General features: G+C 35.7%; 2 protein-coding genes across 7 annotated transcripts; one reads left to right on the forward strand and one right to left on the reverse strand.

The window, feature by feature from the left end:
* Positions 1–20: 20 nt before the first annotated feature.
* Positions 21–5,414, reverse strand: LOC149413401 (uncharacterized). 5 transcript variants are annotated; one of them, XR_016304262.1, is made up of 3 exons: positions 5,165–5,407; positions 1,346–1,497; positions 632–764 (listed from the first exon to the last, which is right to left on the reverse strand). XR_016304262.1 is itself a non-coding variant. In XM_089645051.1 (2 exons), exons 1-2 carry the CDS (start codon positions 5,354–5,356, stop codon positions 458–460), a joined length of 366 nt encoding a protein of 121 aa, XP_089501177.1. In that variant the 5' UTR covers positions 5,357–5,392; the 3' UTR covers positions 21–457. The 5 variants fall into 5 exon arrangements, 2 of the variants coding, with proteins under 2 accessions (XP_089501177.1, XP_089501176.1); XM_089645051.1 differs by lacking the exon at positions 1,346–1,497 and having other exon boundaries at positions 21–764; positions 5,298–5,392; XM_089645050.1 differs by lacking the exon at positions 1,346–1,497 and having other exon boundaries at positions 21–764; positions 5,165–5,377.
* Positions 5,415–9,568: 4,154 nt separating this feature from the next.
* Positions 9,569–15,551, forward strand: LOC149413402 (uncharacterized). Of its 2 annotated transcripts, none has more exons than XM_089645059.1 (5): positions 9,569–9,728; positions 12,775–12,985; positions 13,483–13,648; positions 14,074–14,856; positions 15,225–15,551. In XM_089645059.1, exons 1-5 carry the CDS (start codon positions 9,673–9,675, stop codon positions 15,413–15,415), a joined length of 1,407 nt encoding a protein of 468 aa, XP_089501185.1. In that variant the 5' UTR covers positions 9,569–9,672; the 3' UTR covers positions 15,416–15,551. The 2 variants fall into 2 exon arrangements, with proteins under 2 accessions (XP_089501185.1, XP_089501186.1); XM_089645060.1 differs by having other exon boundaries at positions 12,790–12,985.

Below are 15,551 nucleotides of genomic sequence, written 5' to 3' on the forward strand. Positions count from 1 at the left end.
ATGTATTGGTATATATAATCACAATTATTGCCCTTAGGGGAGACATCTGTCGGATATTTCAATTACTCAATACAGATACAGGTGGCATTTTCGTTGATTTGATTCTTGGCTAAAATCTGAACATGCTGCCAGGGCACGGAAGAATTTATTTTTTTACACATAAACAAAAAAATATATTTTTTTTAAATAACCATAATATAAACAAAAATAATTTGAAAAATAAACATAATATAAATATGGACAAATTAATTTGAAAAACAATCATGAGATGAATATGAACAAAAAGTTCTAAAATAAGAGAATCATAATATGAACAAGTTAATTCGATGTTCCTAAGTCATCCTTCAGGTAGGTTGCTAATTCTTCTCCTTCTTATGACTGCTAGCAAAAATTTGATGGTCCAAGGTCATCCTTCAGGTAGGTTGCTAATTCTTCTCCTTTTTATGACTGCAGGAACTTATTTATTCAGTCCGGGGGGTACATCGGGCGTCCCTGTAGCAATGCTTGAATCCCTTTCCATGGGTAATAAACATATTTTGCTGATAGGTCTCTTAAATGTTCCTTGTGCGGTTTTGAGGGTAACCACCCGCACTTTCCCGTCAGCTCCAGGGTGAGTAGCTAGGATCCTGGCTAGTTTCCACATATTAGGCGGCAGGTTGTCCTCCTTTAGTATGACCATGTCGTCCCTTTCAACAGTCCTGAGGCCCTTGTCTTCCTTCCATTTGGTACGTCTTTGTAATTCTGCAAGATATTCCAGTTTCCACCTGCACCAAAATGTTTGAATCAGTGCATTTAATTTTAGATATTGATTCAATGGATTATATTGTATCTCCCGAACATCCTTCTCAGAGATAGAAGCTATCCCTCCGCCAATCAGGAAATGCAAAGGATTCAGGTCAGTCAGATCGTTGGACAGAGGAGTGAGCGGACGTGAATTTAAACAGCATTCTACCTGACACAATAAAGTATATAATTGTTCAAAGGTTAAACTTGAATTATCGGTTATTCTTTTTAAATGATATTTGGCGGATTTCACTGCTGCTTCCCAGAGTCCAGCGAAATTCGGTGACCGTGGTGGAATAAATCCCCACAGTATTGACAAATCAGCTAAATATTTTTGAATCTTGTCATCAGATTTCTTTAACTTATCATACAATTCTCTCAGTTGATTATATGCTCCCTTAAAATTGGTCGCATTATCTGAATATATTTTAAAGGGTTTGCCCCTCCGCGCAATGAAACGTTTTAAACAATTTAAAAAGTTGTCAGTGGTGAGGTCCGTTACCAGTTCCAAATGCACAGCTTTCGTTGAGAAACAAACAAAAATGCATAAATAAGATTTCACCAATGGAGCCTTCCTGGTGATACCGCTTTTCATCATGATAGGACCTGCGTAATCAATCCCGGTAACCTCGAACGGCCTGCTAGGTGTTATTCTGTTTTCCGGCAAGTCACCCATGATAACTTGACTGGTTACTGGATTTTTTCTGAAACATACTATACATTTATGTTTCGCCTTTGTTAGCCTGCCCCCGACACAAATTAATCCATTATTTATAAATGGATTAAGCGACAAAATAACGCTACGTTTATCCAGTGAACATTTATTACTCAAAGCCCTGAACTCATCCTTAAAATGGTAGCGTTGAATTATTGCTATTAGACGATGCAATGTATTGTCCAGCTCCGGCACGCTTAACCTCCCGGTTAATTTACAGTTTTTTGTGTTACAATTATTAAAGAAACGCAATATATATGCAGTTACTCTCTTTAGCTTGTTGAGAGAGGAAAATTTTGAAAAGATGTCCCACTCCGTGACATTAGTAGACACGCATACCGCCTTGATTTTTATCTCTGGAGGATTTATACAGGAATTTTCTGGCTTTGGCCAGTGATCGGCCTCTCTTATTAGCCAATCTGGACCCTTCCACCAAATATCTGCTTGTAATAGTTTGTTTGCTGTAACTCCTCTTGATAAAATATCAGCGGCGTTTTCCTGCGATGAAACATGTCGCCAATGGGCGGGATCGCCGGCCTCTTGTATCTCGGCAACCCTGTTGGCCACAAAGGTATTCCATCTAGCTGGCTGTCCTCTTATCCAGCATAGTGCGATGGTAGAGTCACACCAGTAGTATGTATCCACCTCAACCATGTTGAGCGCTTCTTTGATGTTTTTTAATAATTTCGTTAACAGCACCGCACCACAAAGTTCCAATTTTGGCAGGGATATGTTTTTTAATGGCGCTATCCTGGACCTGGAAGATATTAACTGAGAGTGCATCTTACCCTCGGCGTCCCTGGATACTAGATACGCACAGGCTCCGTAGGCCTTTTCCGATGCGTCGCAAAAACCATGGATTTGTAGGCCGTTTTGACCCCACAAGATTCTTCTCTTTATTTTCAACAGGTTTATTTGAGATAAATTTTTCATGTAATTTTCCCAATCTTTTAATATTCCCTCGGGTATTTCTTCGTCCCAGTAAGTCTTAGATATCCATAATCTCTGCATAATTAGTTTTGCTACAACCGTTACTGGTCCTAGCAGTCCTAAAGGATCGAACGTTGAGGCGATACTTGACAATATCCGCCGTTTGCTTTGTACGGTACATACTGGTTTTTTCACTACATATGAAAAGTAATCAAACTCACTGTTCCAGATTAATCCTAGTATTTTTTCTTCTTGGGGTTCTTTAGATATCAATCCTTGCATATCTTGACCTGGTTCGGAAGATAATTCTGCCACGTTCGATCTCCATTTTCTTAGATTCATCCCTGCAGATTTTAGTAAACTGATTACCTGTTGTTTTAGAAGGTGGCACGATTCAACGTCATTTCCTCCCGTTAATAGGTCGTCCATGTAAAAGTCGTTTTCAATGACATTGCTTGCTATAGGAAATGAAAGTCTATTTTCAATACCTATTTGCTTCAGGCATCTTGTCGCCAGGAAAGATGACGGTCCTAATCCATAAGTCACTGTCCTTAGCTTGTAATGCTTCAAATCCTCATCCTGTGAAAAGCGCCAAACAATTTTCTGTAGATTGCGGTCGCTTTCCTGCACGTTTATCTGACGGTACATTTTCTCTATGTCCGCAGTTATGACTACAGGATGTTTTCTGAAATGTAAAATTTGCATATTTAAATCCTTTTGTATGTTAGGTCCGACCATCAGAGCATCATTAAGGGAAATACCAGAAGATGTTTTTGCCGATCCATCGAACACCACGCGAACTTTAGTAGTGGTGCTTGACTCCTTCATCACCGCATGATGTGGTAAAAAATATGATCTCGCATCGCATTCGGATTTTCGGCACTCTTCCATATGACCCAATTGTAAATATTCTCTCATAAACATGCTATATTGACATTTCAATTCTTTATTGGTGGAAAATTTTCTTTCCAATGTATGAAACCTTTTTTCAGCCATTGACAAAGAACTCCCTAGTTGGTCTATACAAGGGCGGGTTGGCAAGGCTACCGTAAATCTGCCCTCCGTGTCTCTACTATGACACTCTGTAAAGTTGACTTCGCAAGCCTTTTCTTCAAAATTCTGAGGTTTCATGGCATCCACCTCCTCTAGTTTCCAGAATCTTTCCATCTGGTTACCTATTTTATTAATGGCTAGATTACAATTAATTGATACTGGCCTTGTTTTAGTGATGATGTCGATCGCTCCGGAAACAATCCAACCGAGTTCAGTCCTTTGAATAGTTGGCCCGCCCTCCGTTAAGCGTATTCGATCATTATTCATTATTTCCCAAAAAACTTCCGCACCCAACAGGATGTCAATTGGAGACGTGACATTGAAATCCTTATCCGCTAGTTGCAAGCCAGATGGGATCTTCAACTCTTGTTTCCTGAAGGTCATTTGGGGTAGGTCGGTTGTTATAGCCTGCAATACTAAACAAGAAATTTTCTTATTATAATCACTATTCACTGCTAACATGTCAATTGTAACTCTTCGATTGATATGTGTGATGCGATTTTGTATTCCAGACACCGGCGTATTTATTTTTTCTGTTTTTAATTTTAATTTTTTTGCAAAACTCTCTCTTATGAAACTCGATTGGGCGCCTGAATCCAATAATACCCTCGCTTTGTGTAAACGGTTGTCGCTACCTACGATATTCACGATCGCTGTACATAATAAAATTATCTTTTCATTTTTATTTAACACCGTATGATTTGCCACTGATGTCGAGCTGTGTGCCTCTTCATTTGTGTTTTCACTATTTAATTCATTAACATGTATCAAAGTATTATGTTGATCACTTGCACAGATTTTACATTTGAATTTATTTTTGCAATCTTGTGTAAAATGTCCTACCCTCAAACATTTGAAACAGGCTCGGGCCTTTCTTAAAAATTCTAATCTTCCCTGGATATTTAATTTGAGAAATTTTTTACAATAATACACTGGATGATTTTCTTTACATAGGATGCATCCGTGTTTGGTTGCTATCAATGAGACAGACAAATCTTTCTTGCGATCATCACGTGTTGTAACATTCTTGTAGGTAGGCCTTTTTTCTTGCAAATTTGTGAACTCCAGTACCTCAACACGTTTGGTTAGACATGTAATAAATTCTTTCAACGTTGGGAGTGCACCATCTATTGGCTGCTCTTCCCAAAATCTACGAGTTGATCCATCCAATTTATTAGATATTAAATATATCATAATCGCGTCCCAGGAATCAACATGTAATCCTAGATTTTTTAACGCTTCTAAATTTATATTAGCCTGATCAATAATATGCCTTAACGCGACTGGACATTCTTGTTTCATATCTTTTAACTGAAATAAAGATGCAACATGCCTATGAACTATTATTTTTTTATTCGCGTAACGTTCCTGCAGTATCTGCCACGCAGATTCGTAATTGTCGTGCGATATGGTCAAGGAGGCAATCAATTTAGCTGCGTCTTTTTTAAGGCACGATTGTAAATAAAAGAATTTTTGAGAATTGTTTAACGTATTATTTTCATGAACCAATGCTTTAAAGGTCTCAGCGAATTTAGCATAGTCAGTAATTTCACCATGAAATTCAATAAGTTTCAAAGTTGGTAATTTAATTTCACATTTTTCATGATTTACTGAATTCAATAAACCTTTTGCTAATGCAAGTACAGAGAAATATTGATTTTCAAAGGATTCACGTTGACTTACGTGTTCTGCCTCGTCATCCGAAAGTTCTTCGATTTGAGATTGAATTTTTTCAAAGTCATCTAACAATTTTTCGACCTTTTGATAACGTAATTCTAGTTCCGTTTTATCGAGTGTCTTTAAAATATCATTAAACCTTGTCAATTTCGCTTTCAAAACTCCACGCTTGTTGATTAACTGCTTTAACTTTTCCATCTTTAATGGTAAATAATAAACAATTTAACTTTTAACCTCAAACAACTGACAGTTTACGAATGAAAACACGGCGGTGTTAGTAAAAATGCTTGTCAGTGCCAGGGCTGACAACCTTTTAAATCAAAACAACCACTCACCACCGACAACTTTTTAAATCAGAAATTCGCTGAAATTATTTTGTAGCGAGATTTTACCCGGTAATTTTGAATATTCGCGTGAATTATTTTTAATTAAATAAATCCAATGACAAAACTCTTACAATTGAGATGCTCATTTAACAATAATCGTATCAATTTGCAATGTAGGTAGCTATTAAAATTTTATGCAACTGAAAAATCAGAAACAACAATAATTTTTTTCAATCTTTGTTGCATATTTAAATATTTCATTTGGGATAATTTGAAATAGGAAGGATTCGGGATTCGGTCACAGTTTTGATAGGATGGCATTGGGATACTTATCTGATGATGATCTGCATCTTCTTGGTTTTTTGCTGGTTCATATTTCGGCTCTTTCTGGTGCACGATCCGGCTCGAAGGACCATATGTTACAGTAATGGCCTCGTTAAATTAATGATACCAAGAAAAATAATAGATAAGTTTTATTCTTTAGAACACACATCACTGGTAACAAAAAACAACGACCCTCGAATTCCTTAATTATTTCATGGTTGTTATTGATCCGTTATTTAGAGAGAGAAGAGGAAGAAAATGGGCTTGCAAACCTATTTATAAACTAATTCATTTGAATGTATTGGTATATATAATCACAATTATTGCCCTTAGGGGAGACATCTGTCGGATATTTCAATTACTCAATACAGATACAGGTGGCATTTTCGTTGGTTAGATTCTTGGCTAAAGTCTGAACAGTACCTATTTAACAAATAGGTGAGTTGTGTGCCTAGCAGCAGTTCATATAACAACATCATTAGTCAGCATTATTTACAAAGTAATATTAATATCTAACTCGACTGAAACTCATTCCAAAACAAACCGTATTCGTCATTACATCATTTTACTAAACCGAATCCAAAGATTCAGAAGTCAACACTTATATTTATTTATATAACATGTGATATGTACATAATAATTTAGTGGAACACTAATCGTGAAGTCAAATTTGCATCTAAAATTATATAGAACCATGCAGAAGGATAGTATTATGCTAACCTTAATTATCATTATTGAGGTATGTTATTATAGCCTTCTTGTAACTATATTCCGTACAATTGTAAAAGGAACTTTTATCTTTTTGATTTTGTTGTGGAAATTGTTTTAATGTTGGAAAATTTTTAATTTTTGAAAAAAAAAATTGCTAAGAAAATTGAATGAAAGTTTTTAAAACTGGGAAATTCAAAATTTTGTTAATTTTTTTTTTTTGACAATATCAACGGTTCTTTTTTAATATAACAGAGGGCGCCACTTCCGTTTACAACAATATTAATCTGTATGGTCATTAAGATAATATGTAATAGTATCAGATTTCCTGGAAGTTTTTACTCATTGTCTTTACAATAAAAGAATCAAAGTTCATAAATTCTAACGTTGATTTTTGTCTAAGAGACGATGCATTGTACGCCAGTTTGAACCAACACCACTTTGGACGTGTCGATGAGAGCTGCCAAGGATCAAGAGGTATCACTGGAAACAATTAAGGGAGACTTAAATGCTTGTTCTAAACGCTCAGGCGGGAATGGATACCGTCGCCCCTAGAACCATTTTTTTGTTAAATGCCCCAAACTAGGCAAATGCCCGTATCATGTTGGTAACATAGAACAAAATAAGAACATATAACATATACAACAATAATAATATTAAAAAATATCAGATTTGGGTGCCTCGGTGTTGATAGGCAAATCCGGAGACGTCATGTTGCATAACAGCAGACTCTAAATCTGCTTCTCCAGTCCAATCCAGTCTAGTCATCAATCCAGTACAGTTTTCAATTCAGTCAGACCATAATTAAATTCAGGAAGTTTACCGATTTTGTTCTGCCACTTTCTATCAGCGATACTGTTATTATTATATATTCACAAGAAGTGAATCGTTATATAATAAGATAATCGAATAGTATTTCTAATTAATAACTAGGACGTGCCATAGGCAACAACGTTATTTCTACTATTGTGGTACGAAAACACCCAATGGTAGGCAGGAAAACACTTTCTTCGATTTTTCTTCACATCAATTTATTTTAATAAAATATAAATACGAAGGGTACTATCAGCCGTAGCTGAAATGTACTGTGATCTCCAAAACCACTGAGATCAAACTAAGGGTCTAACCTCCCTTAGTCTGTAGGTACTTCTATACCTATTAGCTCTACTATACTCTTGTGTGATATTCCAAGATCACAAACTCAGATTAAGGGTCTAGCTTTCCTTAATCAGTAGGTGTGTATTACACTACCTACCACTTTTCACCGACTACTCTCAGATTAAGGGTCTATGTTCCCTGAATGAGTGGTGGCATTCCACTTCGTACCACTTCTGACAGACTACTGTCACAGACTATTCTAAATACTGGATAGGGGCCGTTCAAGTATTATGTAAGCACTATAGGGGGGCAGGGGGGTCTTTGCTTATTTTTGATGACATGGGGGGGTCGAGATAGTGATTACGTCAGCACTGCTCAGCAGTAGTTATTTTTTTTTACACATTGGCAACCCACACATTGTCTATGTTTGAAAACCGAATACATATTCGGGGATTCCCACTGTGTCAATAAAGTTTGTTTAAATGAATACTATGTGCATTAAAGTCCTCTATTCTAAGTCTATTTTATAAGCGCTGCTTATGAATCAATAAAAAAATAGAATACATTAACAGAAAAATGCATTTAGGTACCAATTTTTACGTAAGCATGGGAGAGGGGGGGTAAGAGCTTTGCTTACTTTTGGTGACAAGGGGGAAGAGGGGGTAAATAATTGTAATAAATCTGCTTACGTAATACTTGAACGGCCCCATATCTGCTCTTTTAAACTAAAAAATACAAAGAATTATATAAACCATTTTCTCCCACACTTTGCCTGGCGCGTAAAACTAAATAAAATTAACATTTTAAAAGGACATGACATAACAATAGAAATATTCTTACAGTTGAAATTTGCAATTTTTATTATGGGTAAATATTAGCGTTGCCTTGGTCAAAAGCATCCTTGCAATTATTACACCCCGGTCGGGCAATAAAATCGGACGCTTTCTTGTTTAGAGCTGAATGCAATAAATATTTGGAGATTTTAAAAATAGACCTAGAATGGATGTAAGAACTGTTCGTAGAACTAAGCACAGTGACTTTAATTTTAAGAATTAATGACTTAATTTAAGCTTAACACTAAATTAAGAATTAACCCTCAACTATGTATTATCAGAATAAATATTGATATTTTATTAAATACGTTGGCTTTTTGTTGTTCCTGCCCTTTTGCTCTCACAAAGTAGTATTTAGAACTACTCTTTATCATCATGTCGCACCCCCTCAAGAAAATTGTCACAATTCTAAAGAGGTAAGTTTTGAGAAAATAATAATTTTGTTACTTTATCATGCTTCTGATACTAATTGCGAAGCAAATATAAAAAATGTTTTAATTAAATCTTTCATATTTTTTCAATCTTTCCCAATCCTACTTATCAACTGATGAGCCGAAATTTTGGCTCAACGCTACTCAAATGCACAACTAATAACAGTTTTTTAATGAACTTCAATAGGCTTCTAGTTAAATAAAAGTATAAAAAAAACTGTCATATTTTATTATCGAAGAAAGCAAACACTTTGGGGCTTGACATTAAATAAATGAAAAAAAAATTGTTTTAAACCACTTTATTGAGTTATATAGTTCAGTGATGATGCATTTCGACGAGTTTATTATTATCAGGCTCGAATTCTCTTAAAAACAGCTGAAAGTCGCCACGTTCAGTAACTTTCAACCGATTTCTCTTGTTAGTTAGCAACGTTACTATAGCACTGAATCGCCTCTACATTTCCTTAACGCCTCCAAATTTTCATTGAGCCTTCTACTGCCCCCCCTGAAAGTCTCCAGAGCCCACAAGGGGGCCTTATCGCATTTTTGTGTAACTTAAAGTATAAAGTGACGTTTTCGAAACAAATATTTCGATTAGCAAAATGTTTCGACTTTTTACTGACATCACTAACTTGCACGATTATATTATTTCTATGGAATTTTTATAATTTTATTTTGACAGCTGTGAATGGTATATCATGGATACATCTATGGCTCAGAAAAAAAGTTTGGATTTGTTGTCGAAATTGTTTTGATAAAGCAATTGTCGGGCGTTAGAAAAAATACATCTGAAGATGTCTTCCATTTATTCGTACTTGTATAAAATGAATAAATTACTTCTTATTGAAAAGTAAGACAGATTTCAATATTATGAACTTCAATTATGATTACAATTATGTTTGGCTGTAAAACAGGACTTTTGCTTATTATATTTGAAGGATTGAACCATAATCTGGGTGATGAATTATCTAATTTATTTTATTTTAAACGCCCAAAGGGTTTTTACATGCAATGCAGTATATATTTCGGTAAATATACATAGAATGGGGACACGGTTAATACGCACTTTTAATAGAAAAACAACACTTTTTCAGTTAAATAACAATGAGAAGTAAGTATTTCAGTTTCCCGAAATGTAAAATAATGCATTTTAGTAGCTATTTCGTAAAAAAACGTATAATTTGACTAACAACCTATTTTAGGGTCACAGGTTCATATTTTGGTTAAAATAAGAGAAGAAAATAAACCAACCTTAAAAATTTGATATCAATATTGGTCCTAGATTCGCAAAAAATCTTGTGCAGTGCAAATAAAACCAGTGAAATGTGTCTTGTCAAGAATTTTATACCTGGTACTCAAGTTACAGGAGATAGTTGAATCTGTAACGACTAGCTTTTATGAAGTTACTAAAGTTATAAATGAATTAAAAATGTCTTTCTTGTGGTATCGAGGTCGTATCATGGTGTATAAACAGTACATTTATGAGTTGGCTGGTCCTATAACTCATATTGTTAATCTTAGTTTTAAGATTGGCATATTTCCTTCTCATTGTAAAAATGCCAAGATTATACCTCTTTTCAAAGGTGGAGATCATCAAAATGTTAATAATTCCACCCATATCTTTGCTCAATACTCTCTCAAAAATAATATAAAGATTGGCTAAGTCAAGATTAGTATCATTCTTAGAAAAATACTCTCTGACAACCAATTCGGTTTCAGAGAGAATAGATGTACGAATGATGCTGTATTAAAGGTATTGAACAAAGTTTTAAACGCGCTGGACTATGGCAAAAAAGCTATAGCGGTATTTTTGGACTTATCAAAGGCCTTTGATACGGTTTCCCAGGAGCTGCTTCTTAAGAAATTATTATCTTTAGGCAATAATACAGCAATGGGTTAGTTCACATCTTATGAGTAGTTAATAGTTATCTGAGTAATAATATTCTATCTTTAAATACACAAAAAACTAAATATATCACTTTTAGCATTTCTTATAAAAGTCAGCCATCTTCCTTTCATAGCTTGATTATTCACAATTGTATGCAAACGTATAACTGCAATCCTTTAGAAAATCTAGACAACATCAAATACCTAGAGGTAAAAATAGATAAATTTTTAAGATGGAATGTTTATGTTGAAATGTTGGTAAATAATATTAGAAGACTTATCTATCTATATTTTTAAAGATCTCAGACATGTACTAGACAAGGACAAAATATGAACAGTTTATTTTGCTATAATTCAGTGTCTACTTTCGTAAAATATAGTGTGCTGGGGTGTTCCTGCCTGAAGACTGTATTAGAACCACTTAATATTGCCCAAAAACTGATTCTCAATACAAGAAAAAATTCAGATATCCTACTCAGTCACTTTATAAGGAATGTAATATCATGAATTTAAAACAACAATTTATCACACAAACGCTTTGCAGATTTTTTAACAATATTAGTTTTGCGAAAAGAATGTAGCAAATTTGTACTACAGGAATTGGCTCTGGTCTGAAGTTTATGGCAATTCACACTAAATCTTCATTTGGGCAAAGACATTATTTATATCATGTTCCACTTCTATTTAATAGCAGAACAGAACACATTTAAGTCGTCAAATTCCTTGTGTACATTTAAAAAGAATGTTAAATTATTAACCTCAACACAGGCTTGTCCTAGTGAGGTTAAAAATTCTAACGTAAAAAAGATACAATTTAAAGAAACAATAAACAAAAAAACAACAATAACAATGGTCGCCAAGTGAACAATTTTTTTTACATTAACCCCACAAAGGAAGCCCTGAGGGAAATAATATCCCGAATATCCATCCCTCCCGCTGTGGTGCAAGGCGATGGGTCAAGAGAAACCAGTTAGAGAGGTCAAAGGGTCTCCTCAAACCAGCCTCTCCCGATCACCCTTGCTAAATCACCATTGAACCACTTGGGGTGACCTATGGCAGAGGTGTTGGTTATCCAATAAATGTTTCCCGAGGCGGCGGTGCACAAACCCGCCCCCCAAATTGATAATCTGTTTTAATTATAACAAAATAACTATTAAAATGCATTATTTTCTATTTCCGGAAACTGAAATACTTACTTCTCATTATTATCTAACTACTACATCTTACTGCTAGTGTTTTTAAAATAAAATGTGCGTAATAAGCGTGTTCCTGTTTCCTGTATATTTACCCAATTAACAAAATCTAGGTAGGTAACATAAAAATAGATAATCTGTCAATATCCTCCAATTCAACCATAAAATATTAATAGAAAATGTACAAAATTGTTGTCAACAATAATTTATAAACTAGTTGGAAATAGTTTGGCAATTTCAAATTATTGTCAATTACATCCATGTGGTTTTTAATACTAAAATAAAGTCACTATTCGCATCTGTCTGTTTGTGCGCTTAGTCTTCTAAACTACGCAACAGATTTTGACCGAGTTTTCACTATCACTTACAGAATTTCTTCCGGAAGGTTTATATATATAATGCATGCATATCATATTTATAGAGAATAGAGAAAAGTCGAGCAACATCGGATAGACGTCATCTAGAAGTAATTGTTACCAAGCCTATAAACATTTTATTATAAATAAAATGTTAAGATTAGATTTATTAAATGTAGGAGTTCACTACACTCCAGTTTAGTTTAATAAAAATGTTAAGTCGTTTAATTTTTGTCTGTTCTCTAAAGGTGGAATATTTAAAATACGCATTAACAACAGGTAATTTATGTGCTCTAAAGCCATGTTATGCATTAGTTCAAAATTTACAAAGTCTCTCTACATGAGCTGCGTGGAAAAACATTATTTATTCATTTACGACACTAGGTACTGCTTTTGTATATATGATAACATAATTTGTAACCTCATTTATTGAAAATGCACTTTTTCTATAAATATGTAGTTCTTTTTCATTCAGTTACAAACAAGAGATGAAACTGGAAGAGATATATCCCAAACCTAAAGAGCTGTTACTTCGGGAGTCGTCAGATGACGCCTGTGTGTTCTGTGGCAGCTCAGGGGAACTTTGGAACTTACACCCACGAGAAAATCACCTACAGAACTCCACGCACGAGGACTTTTCACTAATGTTACTGTCCTGCTTCAATATCAAGGTGACATCTTGCTTTCAAGAAGAAGAAAATAGTGTGTAAATACTGCAAAATAATCCCAACTGCCCTGTGCACAGACCTTTACTCTTTTTGATAAATATTTACCTAACCACCACAGGTTATACTACAAGAAACAACTATTTATGTCGGGAGAGATGTTAAAAGATGCATAAGATTCCATTTATATTCAATCAAAGCTCAAAATTTCCCTTATAAAATAATCCCTTTGTAGCCATTTTGCATTTTTTTAGTACGGGGTGAAATTTTCGTTTCCATCTAAATACGCATAAATGACTTAATTAACCCAAACAAAGAATCTATTTTGTACTTGTAAATAGTTGTTTCTTGTAGTAATTGTTGTGTCACGTCGTTGACATAACCTGCAATACAACTTAATATTTAACGGGTCGAGATTCAGCAGTTAAACGGATGCCAAAAATTTGTGATTTTGTTGTCCCATTTCGCATGTTATAACAAAGTTTGAATGTATTTTGCTGCAGTTGGTGGACGTCAGTGGCTGCGGGGGCCTGTGTGAGACTTGTATGTCCCGTCTGAGGGATGCCGCCTCATTCCGAGCTCAGGTGGAGGCAGCGGGGACACTCCTCCAAAAGGTTAAGGAAGAACCCACTATATCCCATCTCCCGGAGCAACAGACAACTGTTGAAGGTATATTTCACCATACACAGGATATTCTCATCTTCCTCTCCTTTTCCTATAATTGGGGTTGGAGAACCACTGCTTGGATGCAGCTCCTCCGTACCTCCCTGCCCTGGGTCTTCAGCGGTCTATTGCAGGCCCTCTCCTCGCACAGCCACAAAGCTTAATTAATATATTATTAAAATAAATTATTCTTCATTTATGATATAAATTATTTTATAAAACTTGTATCTCGATTTTTTGTGGCTGTTTTTTTACTGGGAATCTATCAAGCTCGAGGTCTCCTGAAGCCTTGACCCCTCGCCGCCGCTAAGTCCATCAGCCGCTTAATTCGCTCCTGGTTTGAGGTTTTTACAGTCCAGCTTTTCAAAAATTCCTTTAAAACCAGTTTTATTAGATAACAAGAAATTCCATTTAATTCCTTGTGTTCACAGACAATCCACGAACTGAAGGAGAAAAAATCAAGATCAAACTTTCCGATGATGATAATTTAGACACATTCTGGAATGATGATTCAATGAACAGTGACAAAGAAGAAGATCAGAAACAGAGTTTACAAGATTTGAAAGACCGCGAGAGGTTAGAATGGACCGACGGAGAACCATTGCACAATAACCTTAAGAGTAAAAATAAAGGCTGCAAACGAATAGAATGGATAGACCAACAACAATACCCAAAACCAAGCACATTCAAACTCCCCAGATTAAAACCAGACTCAACCGAGTGCCCGGTTTGCAGTGAAGAGTTTCCGAACCGACTGAAATTGCGACAGCATTTTGATTATCACTTTCCACAGTTTTTGTGCCACCTTTGCGGGAAGGTCTTTGCTAAAAAAAACACGTACCAATCGCATTTGCAAAGCCACCAAGCCAAAAGCTTTCCGTGCCTGCGATGCAGGAACAAGTCCTACGCGACTAAAGGTGGTTTAAGTCAGCACGAAATGACGGCGCATAAGAATAAGATGTTGTACTATTGCCCTAAATGTCACGTTAGGTTTTCTAATGCACACAATAGGAAAGAGCACTTACTGAAAGAGCACGGAGTGTGGGTCAAGCAGTACATTTGTCCCGAGTGTTCGCAGAATTGCCGCACACCCGGCTTATTGGAAAAACATGTGAGGAAAGTGCATCGTAAAGAGAAAAATGTGTCCTGTCCTGAATGCGATGCATTTTTCTTTGGCATTAAAGAATTACGACAGCATTCAGTCTCGCACAGTGGTGAGTTACTATTGTCTTATATATCTTTTTAGATGATGGCTTTTTCCACTGTAAAGATAAACCCATAGATGTGTAATCTATCCCCATTTATAAGAACTCTCTCTCTATTACTATAACTAATTTTTTGTGTACTTTAACTGTATACACAATACCCTGGGAAAAAAAATCCCTCAGGGGTCATCTTTTTGGATGCTGTGTGGAGGTAAAATTGATATCTGCAAATTGAAAATTTCAAAAAAATTTAAAAAAAAAAAGAAAGAATTTGAAAGTTTCTCCAAGATAGATAGTTTATCTTCGGTGATTAGATTAATAACTAGTGACTTCAAGTATGATTATGGGCGAGTCATTTTCTAAACTCTCGTTTTTAGATCTCCGCAATTACATTTGTGACATCTGCAGCAAAGCCTTCAAGGACCGGAAGCACCTTCAATACCACCTCGCCATCCACTACAACATCAGGGATCACAAGTGCTCCTTGTGCGATGCGGCCTTCGTGCAGCAGACCTCTCTCAAGGTGCACATGAGGTCCCACCACAAGAATGCACTCTCCAATAGCTAGGCTGTCCAGGTCAGCGAGACAGTCTAATCATCGTCACGGCTGCAGTCGCTCACCATTCGTCTCTTGTCTTCGTGTCCTGTCATCTGGCATTCTTGAGAGGCTGAAGGGGATCTTTCACCGGAGTGATATTGATAGT

The sequence above is a fragment of the Hesperophylax consimilis genome, chromosome 22 (assembly GCF_061612785.1).
Source record: "Hesperophylax consimilis isolate HC1 chromosome 22, BYU_Hcon_1.0, whole genome shotgun sequence".
NCBI classification, from domain to species: Eukaryota; Metazoa; Arthropoda; class Insecta; order Trichoptera; family Limnephilidae; genus Hesperophylax; species Hesperophylax consimilis.